Raw genomic sequence first — 12,919 nt, 5'->3', positions numbered from 1 at the left:
GTGTGGCCTTGTTGGAGTGGGTGTGGCCTTATTGGAGGAAGTGTGTCACTGGGGGTGGGCCCTGAGGTTTCAGAAGCTCAAACCAGGCCCAGTGGTGCTCTCTCTTCCTGCTGCCCGTGGATCCAAATGTAGAACTATTAGTCACCTCTCCAGTACCATCTGCCTGTGTGCTGCCTTGATGATGATGATGATGGACTAAACCTCTGAACTGTAAGCACCCCAATTAAATGCTTTGCTTATAAGACTTGCCATGTTCATGGTATCTCTTCATAGCAATAAAACCCTAAGACAGACTGGGACATGTTAGGGTTCCTGTACTTCCATGATGGTAGATAGCCTGGACATGAAGAGCCTTGGGCGAATTTCTCCAATATCTAGTAATGCTAACATTGGAGTCTCAGGAAGACTTGCATGATGGGTAAGAAGGCTAGATGAGAAATCTAGCTATAAACCACAATTTGCTCCCATTGGTCTGGTTAATCTCCATGGTCCTTGAAGCCTAAGTCCTAGATCCATCTCGCCATTGTATGATTGTGTCGAGGCCAAGGGAAAGCAGAGGACATTCTCACTCTGAGGAGGCTGTGCAAGCAGCACTAGGTCCATCCTTGTCTTCATGAGTGGCTCCATCCAGTACTGGGCTTTTTGTTCTGTGGAGAGACTTTTTACTAATGTTTCAGTCTTGTAGCTTGCTATGAATCTGTTTATATTTTCTTGGATTAACCATGTGTCTAGTATGCTTTAGGTTTTCTACTTTTCTAATGTAGACACTCTCTGCTGTAAACTGTCTTCTTAGAAGTGACTTAGTTCTACCTCAAGGTTCTGGGAAGTTGTCCTTTCATTTTTATTCACCTCTAAGAATGTGTCATCTCCCTGGATTGCTTCAGTGTCTTTAAGTCACTCCACACACAGGCTCTGCAAACGGGGCAGCTTCCTCCCCACTGGGATGGGTATGAGGCCCTGTTCTCCACACACAGTCCCCACCGGGCTCCTCACCCCAGGACAATGGGGCCTGCTCTTCCATGTTGACCTCTGATAATGGTACCAAGGATGACAGCTCCATGTCATCCTACTCGATGCTGAGGAGGACAAACTACACTGTGAGGACATTGGAGTGTAGCAGTCAGGGTAGAACCACCCTGTACAGGAACAGCAGCCTGGACTGGGACTGGGCCATCACCTTTGAGCAGTTCCTAGCCTTTGACAAGCTAGTGTGCATGATGGCCAGAGTCACCAGTGTGGAAAAACATCCATATGATGGGCAAGCCCCTTGCCCCAGCCAGTGACTGAAATCTCTGCCCTGTCAGGCTGATGTGGAAAGGGAAGAGAAGGAGTTTTTTTTTATGTTTGTCTGTGTTGGAGGATGGGGAGGGCTCTTTCCTTTTAAATTAAATATTTATTAGTACCTGGCTTTTTAGCCTAGTGTTTTCATAATGTAATACAATGAAAAAAATGGCAAGAAATAGATACCCCAAAGTAAGGCACTAGGAGACCTAGCTACCAGAACCTAGCTTATTCAGTGACTTCCTCTCCCTGTCAGTGAAATTTGTTTTATAACTTAGTACTCTTGCTGTATCCATAGTAAGAAAACAGCACTGTTTGATGCCAATAAAGAGGATAAAATTAGACCTAGGAGGAAAATGGAGTGTTGGGAACAAGACTGTAGAAGGAAGAGGCATTATCAGCTGGGGTAAATCTCCAAGTACTCTGGTGAGACTTAGAAATACTTTTTTAAGATTTGAAATAAATTTCGCAAAAGTCCTCTATCCAAAAATTATATTTAACACTGGTCCCCCTTCAAGGAGGACACATTTGGGTTTCAGGTAGTTATAAAAATATAAATGATTTCATGTGGTGCTAAAATGACATATTTGATCAGTGTGGGCATCAACAACTTGCTCTGATTATTCATGTCAGCTGTCTGGAGGGAAATGTGATCCATCCGAGAGCCCGAATGTGAGTGCAAAGACGTTCCAGCACACAGGATCCAGCTTTTTGTTTCAGTTTTTGGATTTGAAGGACTAGAAGTCCTAGTGCCTCTCATACTGGGTTTTTAGATTCTTGTTACGCATTGAAAATACAGAAAAATAATAATAATAAAATTAAAGCAATGATCTTTACCAGTTCCATACTTTCTGTAGAGTCAAGAAATTATGTATCACAGATGACCCATTTCCCATCAAGTCACGATAGAGGTCACATTCGCAGCAAAGGGATTCTACAAGATGACATAACTAGATGTTTAAAACAGAGCCTGTCACTTCATATAACAGAATGGAATGTTCTGGCTCCTGAAGGGGTGTGGACATCAAAGCTGGCATACCTGCACTTTGAATCCTTATTTCTGTTGACTGCTCTTAGCTTTTGTTGGTTGCAGCCACTGGGAGACCTTCCACTCGGGCTCTTGGCCTCACAGTCATGTTCATGGTCATGTTACCTCTGCCTGCTCTGAGGTTGCTTTCCAACACTCCCTTCTTTTACTACATACCGAGTCCTTTCTTTAGCTGTCTAGATGTGATTTTTTTTTTAATTTTATTTACAGAATGATTTTTAAACTGACAAATGAACTAGTTATGAACCTCAACTAGGATAAATGTGAACAAATAAATTACTTCAGATATGAAAAAAGTAATTAAACACAATGAAGACAAATATCTTTTTAAATTGAACATGAAGTCTTCTCAGTGTGTGCTCAGACTCAAATCACAGTTCTGTGATCTTGCTGTGTGTTTTATGTGTTAGCCAAATGCATGTATGACTCAGTGCACAGTTCTGTGACCAGGCTGTATATTGAATGTGTTATCTATTATAATCCTCCCAGTGCCTGAAAGTGAACACCAAAATTCTCATGTTCCTTTTAGTTCTGGGTTTATTATTTTTATTTTTTTAAAGCTACTATGCAGAGTTCTTGGTTTCAGACTAGCTTCTTCAAACAGTGTTGTTATTCATCCCCTTCCCCCACGGCCCTTCCCAAACCTTCTGATTCACCTTCCCCTCCAAAGGGCCTTCTTGTGCTTTAATGCCTTGTCCACCCCATTATCATTTCTTCCATGCCAGTCCCCTGGCTTAAGATCTCTCCTCTCCTCCTTGCATGACCATTTTGTAGTTCCACCACACAAACAAAACATATATGCAGATTTTGATCCCCCTTCTCCATAAGATGTAGCACAGCGTAATCTCAGTTTTGGTACGTAAAGTGACATCCCTTTGGGTATTAGGTAGAGTTTTGGTACACTGAGTGACATCCCTTTGTGTATTAGGTAGAGTTTTGGTACACTGAGTGACATCCCTTTGTGTATTAGGTGGAGTTTTGGTACACTGAGTGACATCCCTTTGTGTATTAGGTAGAGTTTTGGTACACTGAGTGACATCCCTTTGTGTATTATGCACCACCTGAACTGGTTTGCTCAGCAGGTGATACTCATCTAAATGATTTCCTTTTTAGCGACAGTGAGCAGTACAACAATAAGTATAAGTGGCAAGCATCTCTGTGGTAGAAGTTAGGACCTTAGAGTGTATTACTCGGTCATACATCTAATTCTAATTCTAATTAGGTTCTAATTCTAGTATCTTGAGACATCACTATTCTGATTTCTATAGAGGCTGCCTAGTTGAGATTCTGGGACATCAGCAACGTTTTAGTGTTCTTCTACAACACTTCCTTGCCATCTTTGTTTACCTTATTTTAACTTCGTTTTTCTGGTAGCAAACAAGGCTGAACACATTTTCATATTATTTAGTGGGCATGTGTATTTACTTTTTTGAGAACTGTCCCACTTTTGAGAACTGTCCCATTCTTTAGCTCATTTATTGATTGAAAGGTTTTTTTTTCTAGCACTGATTTTTCTCCACAGTTGGAAAAAAATGTTCCTCTTGGGCTGGCCTTCACTTTATCTCCATCCTTGCACTTACTATACCATTGTTTCCATGTGGGTTTATGATTTTTTTAACTTGGATATTTTATGTTTACATTTCAAATGTTATCCCTTTTCCCGGTTTCCCCTCTGTAAATCCCTACTATCCCACCCCCCTTAACCTGCTTCTATGAGGGTGCTCACCCATCCACCCACCCACTCCCACCTCCTGCCCTAGAATTCCTCTACACAAGGGCATCAAGCCGTCACCAGTCCAAAATGTTCAACATCCTTAATCATCAGGGAAATGCAAATCAAAACAATACTGAGATTCCACTTCACACCAGTCAGAATGGCTAAGATCAAAAATTCAGGTAACAGCAGATGCTGGCAATGATGTGGAGAAAGAAGGACACTCCTCCATTGCTGGTGGGATTGCAATCTGGTACAACCACTCTGGAAATCAGTCTGGCGGTTCCTCAGAAAATTAGACATAGTACTACTGGAAGATCCAGCAATTCCTCTCCTGGGCATATATCCAGAAGATGTTCCAACTGGTAATAAGGGCACATGCTCCACTATGTTCATAGCAACCTTATTTATAATAGCCAGAAGCTGGAAAGAACCCAGACATCCCTCAACAGAAGAATGGATAAAGAAAATGTGGTACATTTATACAATGGGGTACTACTCAGCAATTAAAAACAATGAATTCATGAAATTCTTAGGCAAATGGATGGATCTGGAGGATATCATCCTGAGTAAGGTAACCCAATCACAAAAGAACACACATGATATGCACTCACTGATAAGTGGATATTAGCCCAGAAACTTACAATATCCCCACCTGGGGGTCCATCCCATAATCAGCCACCAAACCCAGACACTATTGCATATGCCAGCAAGATTTTGCTGAAAGGACCCTGATATAGCTGTCTCTTGTGAGGCTATGCCGGGGTCTAGCAAACACAGAAGTGGATGCTCACAGTCAGCTATTGGATGGAACACGGGGCCCCCAATGGAGGAGCTAGAGAAAGTGCCCAAGGAGCTAAAGGGGTGTGCAACCCTATAGGTGGAACAACAATATGAACTAACCAGTACCCCCCAGAGCTGTGTCTCTAGTTGCACATGTAGCAGAGGATGGCCTAGTCAGCTATCAATGGGAGGAGAGGCCCCTGGTCTTGTGAAGATTATATGCCCCCGTACAGGGGAATGCCAGGGCCAGGAAGTGGGTGTGGGTGGATTGGGGAGCAGGGCAGGGGGTGTGGAGAGTATAGGGGACTTTTGGGATAGCATTTGAAATGTAAGTGAAGAAAATATCTAATAAAAAAAAATGCCTTAAAAAAAAAAAAACAGAAGGTACTAACTATTATTGCAGAGTAGAGATCCAAAGACAACATGAAGCCTAAATCGAGAGTCAGTATTAATCTGGCCTGGGCCTTCCTGGAAACAGAGCAGCCTCAAATGCATTTTACAGGGAGTTTTTAAAGGCAAATAAAACAGAAAAGCGGCATCATGGTTGGCTGTTGAAGGGGAAGTAAAGCAAGCAAGCAGTTTAACAGAAGCCAAAGCATGCAGTTAGCTGGGGCCTTCTGAGGCCAAGCTTCAGTACTCTGATACAATACTTTTTCATGACAAGGATAGAAAGGAGAGGGAGAGGAGTCTGTTTCAGGCTAAACCAAAGATGGATCCAGCTAGGATGAGATGAAGAAACTTTTTATTATTATTATTATTATATATTTTCTTTATTTACATTTCAAATGCTATGCCGAAGGTTCCCTATAACTTCCCCCCACCCTGCCCCCCCCTACCCACCCACTCCCACTTTTTGGCCCTGGCGTTCCCCTGTACTGGGGCATATAAAGTTTGCAAGACCAAGGAGCCTCTCTTCCCAATGATGGCCGACTAGGCCATCTTCTGCTACATATGCAGCTGGAGACATGAGCTCTGGGGGTACTGGTTAGTTCATATTGAAGAAACTTTTGCCCTGTCACTATAATATTGTCACTGTTTCTTCTCCTATGATTTCACACACTGTCTTTTGTAACAGGCTCTGTTAATAGTGAAAAGCTACTAGTTTCAAGAAGTCAAAGAAGATAAATCATGTGTCATCCCTGCTTAGAGGAGCTTCTGTATAAGCCTGCAGAAATCACGAATGTCTGGCACCCAGCCCTTGCCTACCAGCCCCAGTCCCATCCTGCTGTGCTAGGAACTATGACTTTCCTGAGGACTTTCAGTGGCTAGGCCTCTGAGGCGGTCTGGAAGATTCTATCCTTTATATTTACTTTGAGTATATGTTTGCAGGGCATTCTCCCCGGCAGATCTCGGATGTCTTTTAGCCCTAGTGTCCTCTGGTTCTTGCATGAGAAAGCTTGCATTTACTGGCTAGTGGAAGGCTTCTTAGGTTCCCATGTTGTTGCTTGCCTATATAGTGATAGGGTGGTACCTGCCAGGGCATCCTCAGCTTATGAAGATTCTCGGCTCAAGTTCTCATGCAACACTGTGCAGCAGCTTCACTGCCAGCACCACTCTAGGCTTCTCTCTGCCCTCAGCATGTGAGCTGGCTGCATCTCTGCAGGCCACCTAGTTCTCTCCTGATCAGTGTTCTCATGCATCCATGTCACGTAGCACGCATCGATGGCCACTCTTGACTACTACGTGTGTAGAGGATTTTGTAGCTCTCACCCAAGCTTATTTTTTCTCCTCATAGTGACCTGCCTTTGTTTTTCCATATTTTTCTGCTATTGTTTATGTTTCCAATGTTCTCTGGCTCTTTCCTTCATAAGAATCCTGCCTGATTGGGACTCTTCTCCATAAGTCATACAGAAGCAGTTTCTAATTTCCCTTTTGCCCAGCAATGCCGTGCTCATTCTATAGACAGCAAGGCTAAAAGCTTGCAGACGTTGTCCACAGTTGCACTCTAAACTGTTCTGCTTTACTTAATTTCATTATAGCGTTTGCTTCGTTGGCAGCAATGGCTTGCATTTGGGGTATGGGTGCTTTTATTTTGAATAATATATGGTATTCCATTTTTGACAGATGAACCCACAGATATTATTCCACGAAGCTGTCAACTTGCAACAGATGTTCCTCATGTTACACAGCTGCTAAACATGACAAAACTCCGCCAAACTGAAATGAAATTTGGAGGTCATCCTCTAAGATCAGCAGAATCAGGTATGCCCAGAGGCTGCTACAAACATCATGTATACCCTTCCCCCTTAAGGTATCTTTCTCTAAAGATAGCCCTATGCCTTGCTTGTCTACAGTACTGTCAATATACAAGGCCAGGATTTAGTGCAGGTCACTGCCAACCCAGGCAGACAACCTACATAAAGAACTTGGCATGTGAGCATTGGACCACATAAAACCCTTTCTACTTCAGCACTCTGACCAGCTCGGGGAAGGAGAAGGTAGGCAGAGACATGAAGCAATGCTTTTCTGTAGACTGGTTATGCCTCTGCTATAGAGTGGTTATTCCTCTACTGAAGTGCACTTTATTCAAGTACTATGATGAAAGGCAAGCAATGCTGTCCTTTGTGAAGGAGCTGTAGGAATGGAAGGACTGCAGCCAGCTGCCAGTTCATCGTCAGTATAAAAAGGAACTGCAGTTCAGCTGTGGATAGTGCCATCCTGCCTGAATATGTATCTTTCGATATTAAATAGTCTTCAAAACTTTTAAACACCTTCTGAACTAAGGCTTCCCATGCTCTACGTCTGTGCAGACCTCATCCCAGTAGACTAAATCAATGAAGCACCTTCATATCAAACCAAATAGAAGTTCAATCCCCTACATGTTTTAACCCCTAGGATACTTTTAAATTACAAGATTTAATAGCACAAAACATTTTTTTCTGATGTCTGCACTACCCCCAGAGAGAATCTTTGTTAATTTGGCTAGTTTTGTTTTGTTTTGTTTTGTTTTGTTTTGTTTTGTTTTGTTTTGTTTTTAACATCCTCTAGTGATTGTTATGTGCAGCCAACAGTGAGAGCACTGGATCTCTCAGCCTGGGAAGGTCGTGTCATTCAAGTAATACTCAGATACTGGGAGCTGATTCACAGGAAGCTAAAGAAAAGTCATAGTGACAGACCATCTGTGGAAGAAGTAGATCTTGGAAGAGTTTTATGTATATTTATATATTTATAATAAATTAATAGGAGACTTATAGAAGGATGTAAGGGCAGAAGATTGAGTAAAAGCAAGGAAATAGCAATCTATTTTTCAGGATTGCTTGAAAAAAACAAAAGGAGATTCATTTTTCAAAGGCTCAATGTAGGGAATGGCTTGAGTGGCAGAATACTCTGTTAGAGCCACACTATGGGAGTGGCTCTCATTCCTCAGGTAAAGAGGTGGAATATTTTAGGAAAGTGAATTTGACAGCAGGATCCCAGGTGAGTGTTGAAACCAGGTGAGGTATGAGACAATGGGGAGTAACTAACATGTCTCTGCAGTGATCAGACAGAAGTGGCAGAGGGTCCAGGATGACAGAAGCTGGGCCAGTAGAAAGCAGTGGCACTGAGGGAAGCTGTAGGGACAGTGGCAATGCATGGCTCCTCAGTTAAGAGCAATAGTCAAGAGAATGCTCAGAGGATGGCCTAGTTGGACATCAATGGGAGAAGAGGCCCTTGCCCTGTGAAGGCTCTATGCCCCAGTGTAGAGGAATGCCAGGACCAGGAGGCAGGAGTGGGTGGGTTGGGGAGCAGGGGGATAGGGAAGGGGATAGGGGAAGGGGGTTTCGGAGGGGAAACCAGGAAAGGGGAATTTGAAATGTAAATAAAGAAAATATCCAATAAAGTCAAAAAATAAAATTAGATTAAAAGGAGAGAGAGCTCAGAGCTTGAAAGGAAGTCAAATAGAAACAGGAAAAGGCAGATGTTTGTGATGAAGGTTGAGACAGAGGGACTTCCTTGTCCACCTTTACTTCCCCTCTCCGTTTTAACAGCATTACATGCCAGAAGTTATATATCTCTAACAAATCGGCCTCTTTTGTCCTTTTTTACAGTACAAAAGAAGTTTGTATGTAAGTAGGCACAACATTATTAACCCTTGATTGCACCATTACCAAACTTACAGAAAAGCAAAGAGACAATGTGGGATGCAAAGCTTACCTGCTTCGTAATTATCAGCTTTGAGTAGGACCTTGTGCTAGCAATGGGAGAAAATGGAGAAATGTATGCTATCTATATTATATACAACTAGACCCAAAAAGAAATAGACAGATTTAATGCAAGCAGTGTTTATTAAGGAACCATAGGAAAACATATAAAAAGAATAAGCTCATTACCTTTCAGGTGGCAGCTTAATCTTCAGATTTGCCTCAGAGAGCTGGAAGAGTGTTTTCAGTAACAAACCCTGTGTCTTCACCTAATGTAGTTTGATACTTTTCAGTAACAGGAATGACAAAAATATGCAGCACATCAGATAACATGATTACAGGTGGTCTCTTTTTACCCGCTGTTCTTCCAGTGGAATGTTCTATCAACTGTCTTTAAAATAAATACATGTGTATTCACAATATCAGTGTCATTTTTCTTTAAAAGTCTCAGAAGTGCTTAAACTGAATAAAATTCAGTAAATACTAACTACATCAGTGTTACAACTAAACAGAAATATTTTCATAATATTTGAGTAGGACCTATATTCAAGCCCAACTTACAGAGGAGAATATTAGTATTGCTTTTGTGGACTCTTGATGAATAATAATAGTCAATTCCACTTGAATTGTGTATACAGGAAATTTATAATTGCCAAAACCCACTAGTATATTTCTTTTTCTTTGTGAATATCAAGTGTATCCATTTGTAACCATTATGTTAGCTCCTCTTAGGTCAGTCTCACTGCACAGACGTGATAGCCAAAATGGCATGAACCTACATGGTACTATGTGGTCCCCTTCCTACAAGTACATTTCAGAAGTTGATTCTCATATACGTGGACTTTAAAGCTTACTAGAAAGGAGCATATTACTATTCTTTCCCTTTATAAGGTGTTTGATTTGAAAGGTATTTCTAATGGTTAAGCCCATGGGGCAATGATTTTTAACCATAGATAAGTGTCTTTATTTGAACTATTTGTTTTCATCTTTCAAAAAGTGGATTCCCACAATGGAATTTAATTGCATGAGAAAATGACTGTGTGCTCGTATAATTGGATGTGTGTTGCTCATGTGAATTTTGATATTTCATCATAAATGCACATATTAAAAGATCCCAATAAGGCCTCTAGAGAAGTAGCCACTTCCTGTGGATTTTCACACAACCAATAAAAAAGAACTCTTGTAATTTTTAACTGTTTTAGAATGTGTTTTATTAAATGTCATATAGCTTAATCAAGAGCATTGAATGAAATTAATAAAACCACTGTTTCTAAGAAGCCATTGTTTCCAAAAGCTCCACATTCCTATCATTCTCTCTGTGAATTCCCAGTGCACATTAGCTAATGACTTTGGGACTGTAGAATCAGATAATCTTACTTTCATTAATAGGACCCCAGTTTAATTGAACCAGAGAATGTGGTCTGGTTATTGAAATGGAGCATTCAGCATTAATGATAAGATGCAGTGGCCCACCAAACACAAATCAAAAGTAGTAATTAAGAATTGGAAGGTGGCTTTCCCTAGTGCCTACCTTTTCTCAGCGGGTATCTTCCTAGGCTTACATTTCCTGTTTAAATAAGAGGAAACTGGCACCCCAAACTCCTACAACGTCAGACTAGCAAATTAATGCCTCTAAAGAGAAAAGAAAGACAGAGGGAGGTAAAGAGGGAGGGGGAAGGAAGGAAGGGAGGGAGGGAGGGAGGGGGGGAGGGAAGGAAGGAGGGAAGGAAGGAGGGAAGGAAGGAGGGAGGGGATGACTTAGTAAGCTGTCTTTTGCAGTGGAAAAATCTGTAGTAAATTCTTGTTTAAAGTCCATACTATAAAAGGAAGATTCAAAGCAAAGACTAAAATCTACTGTGAAACAGAACCTAAAATCAAAGTAAATTAGTGTATTTTGTCCAAGAGTCAAGACAACCACCTATAACTCATGGGTCAGTTGAACTAATATTGTGAAAATGACTGTATTCCAATCTGAAAATCCAGTGCAAACCCTATGAAAATTTCAATGAAAGTCTTCACATAAATAGGAAAAAACAAATCCTAAAATTCATTATTAAAGCACAAGAGAACCCAGATAGCCAAAGCAATCTTGAACAAAAAGACCAATGGTAGAGGTATCAATTTCCTGATATCAAGTTATACTATGGGTCCATAATAATAAAAACAGATAGTACTGGCACCAACGCAGATATATAGGTCAACAGAATGGAATAAAGGAAAAAATAAACAAACAAACAAACAAAAATACCTCCAGCCACCTCAATTTTGAGAGAGATGTCCAAAACATACAGGAGAAAAGACAGCCTTTTCAACAAATGGTTCAGGGAAAGCTGGATATTAAAAGTAGAAGAATGATTCTAGATTCCTGTCTCTCACCTTCTACATCAATCAGTTCAAGCTGATTGAAGATATTCATACATGATGAAAAACTCTAAAACTGAGAAAGCACTAAGATACAGAACTTTTTGAAAAGAGGCTCCAGATGCTCAAGGAATAAGATCAAGAATTGACAACTCTGGTATCATGAAATTAAAACCTATTGATCTCTCAGAGTAAATATTGATTGAATTAAGAAATGGGCTAAAGAATGGGAGAAAAATCTTTGCTGTGTTGCAGGGAGCCCACCAAAGACCAGTGAGACACAATCTGTAACCCACTGAAAGTCTTTATTTCAGCTGGCTGATACCATCCTCAGGCATTTAGAACCCAAGTGTATCCCCAACCATTTGGCACAGGGGCCTTTGGTTTTTCTTTTTTTTTTTTATTGGTTATTTTATTTATTTACATTTCAAATGTTATCCCCCTTACCAGTTTCCCCTCCTCAAACTCCCTAGACCCTCCCCCCACCCCTCCCTCTATGAGGGTGCTCTCCACCCACCCACCCACTCCTTCCTCAGCACCCTAGCATTTGCCTACCCTGGGTCACCAGCCTCCACAGGACCAAGGGGCTCGCCTCCCAGTGATGCACCATAAGGCATTTCTCTCCTACATATCCAGCTGGAGCCATGGGCCGCCCCCCTCCATGTGTACTCTTTGGTTTGTGGTCTACTCCTCAGGAGCTTTGGGGGATCTGGTTGGTTGATATTGTTGTTCTTCCTATGGGGTTGCAAACCCATTCAGCTCCTTCAGTCCTTGCCCTAACTCCTCCACTGGGGTCCCCGTGCTCAGTCTGATGATTGGTTACAAGCATCCACTTCTGTATTGGTCAGGCTCTGGCACAGCCTCAGGAGACAGCCATACCAGACGCCTGTCAGCAAGTGCTTCTTGGCATCAGCAATAGTGTCTGGGTTTGGTGTCTGCAGATGGAATGGATTCCCAGGTGGGGCAGTCTCTGGATGGCCTTTCCTTCACTCTCTGCTCTACTCTTTGTCCCTGCATTTCCTTTTGACAGAAGGAATTCTGGATTAATATTTTTGAGGTGGCACAGGATCTTAAGACTTCTGGTGAGTGGAACACAACTTCTGCTCCAATCCAATTGCACGCGGGACCTGAGACTACATTAGTTAGGGAAGCAGAAAACCGGCCTGAGTAGGGCCTGACCAGCACCGGGGTAGCTAGAGCACAGGGTCGGCTGACACCCGCCAGCTACCCACGACACCCGCCACAGGATCTTGAGACTTCTGGTGAGTGGAACAAAGCTTCTGCTCCAGTCCAATCGCGCGGGAACTGAGACTGCTTTGGTTGGAGAGGCAGAAATCCGGCCTGAGTAGGGCCAAAAGCGTCATCCGGTCTGACCATCACAGGGGTAGCTAGAGCACAGGGTCTGCTGACACCCGCCAGCTACCCACGACACCCGCCACAGGATTTTGAGACTTTGGGTGAGTGGAACAGAGTCTGCTCCAATCTTTAAACAGTAACAACAATAACAACTAACCCCAGAGATTACCAGATGGCGAAAGGTAAACGTAATAATCTTACTAACAGAAACCAAGACCACTCACCATCATCAGAACCCAGCACTCCCACTTCGCC

At 42.2% G+C, this 12,919-nt stretch overlaps 1 protein-coding gene across 3 annotated transcripts in view; it reads left to right on the top strand.

Annotated features, from left to right (window-relative positions):
- C14H3orf67 (chromosome 14 C3orf67 homolog) overlaps window positions 1-12,919 on the top strand; it is a 243,624-nt gene that overhangs the window by 125,532 nt on the left and 105,173 nt on the right. For all 3 annotated transcript variants that reach the window (XM_029468705.1, XM_021181991.2, XM_029468706.1), the window contains one exon: window positions 6,891-7,028. In XM_029468705.1, coding sequence (XP_029324565.1) covers window positions 6,891-7,028 — 138 coding nt within the window. The remainder of the gene's footprint in view (window positions 1-6,890; window positions 7,029-12,919) is intronic.

This window comes from Mus caroli, chromosome 14 (genome assembly GCF_900094665.2).
Source record: "Mus caroli chromosome 14, CAROLI_EIJ_v1.1, whole genome shotgun sequence".
Taxonomy (NCBI): domain Eukaryota; kingdom Metazoa; phylum Chordata; class Mammalia; order Rodentia; family Muridae; genus Mus; species Mus caroli.
The sequence above is the reverse complement of the archived record's forward strand: the minus strand, read 5'-3'. Positions and strand labels throughout refer to the sequence as shown.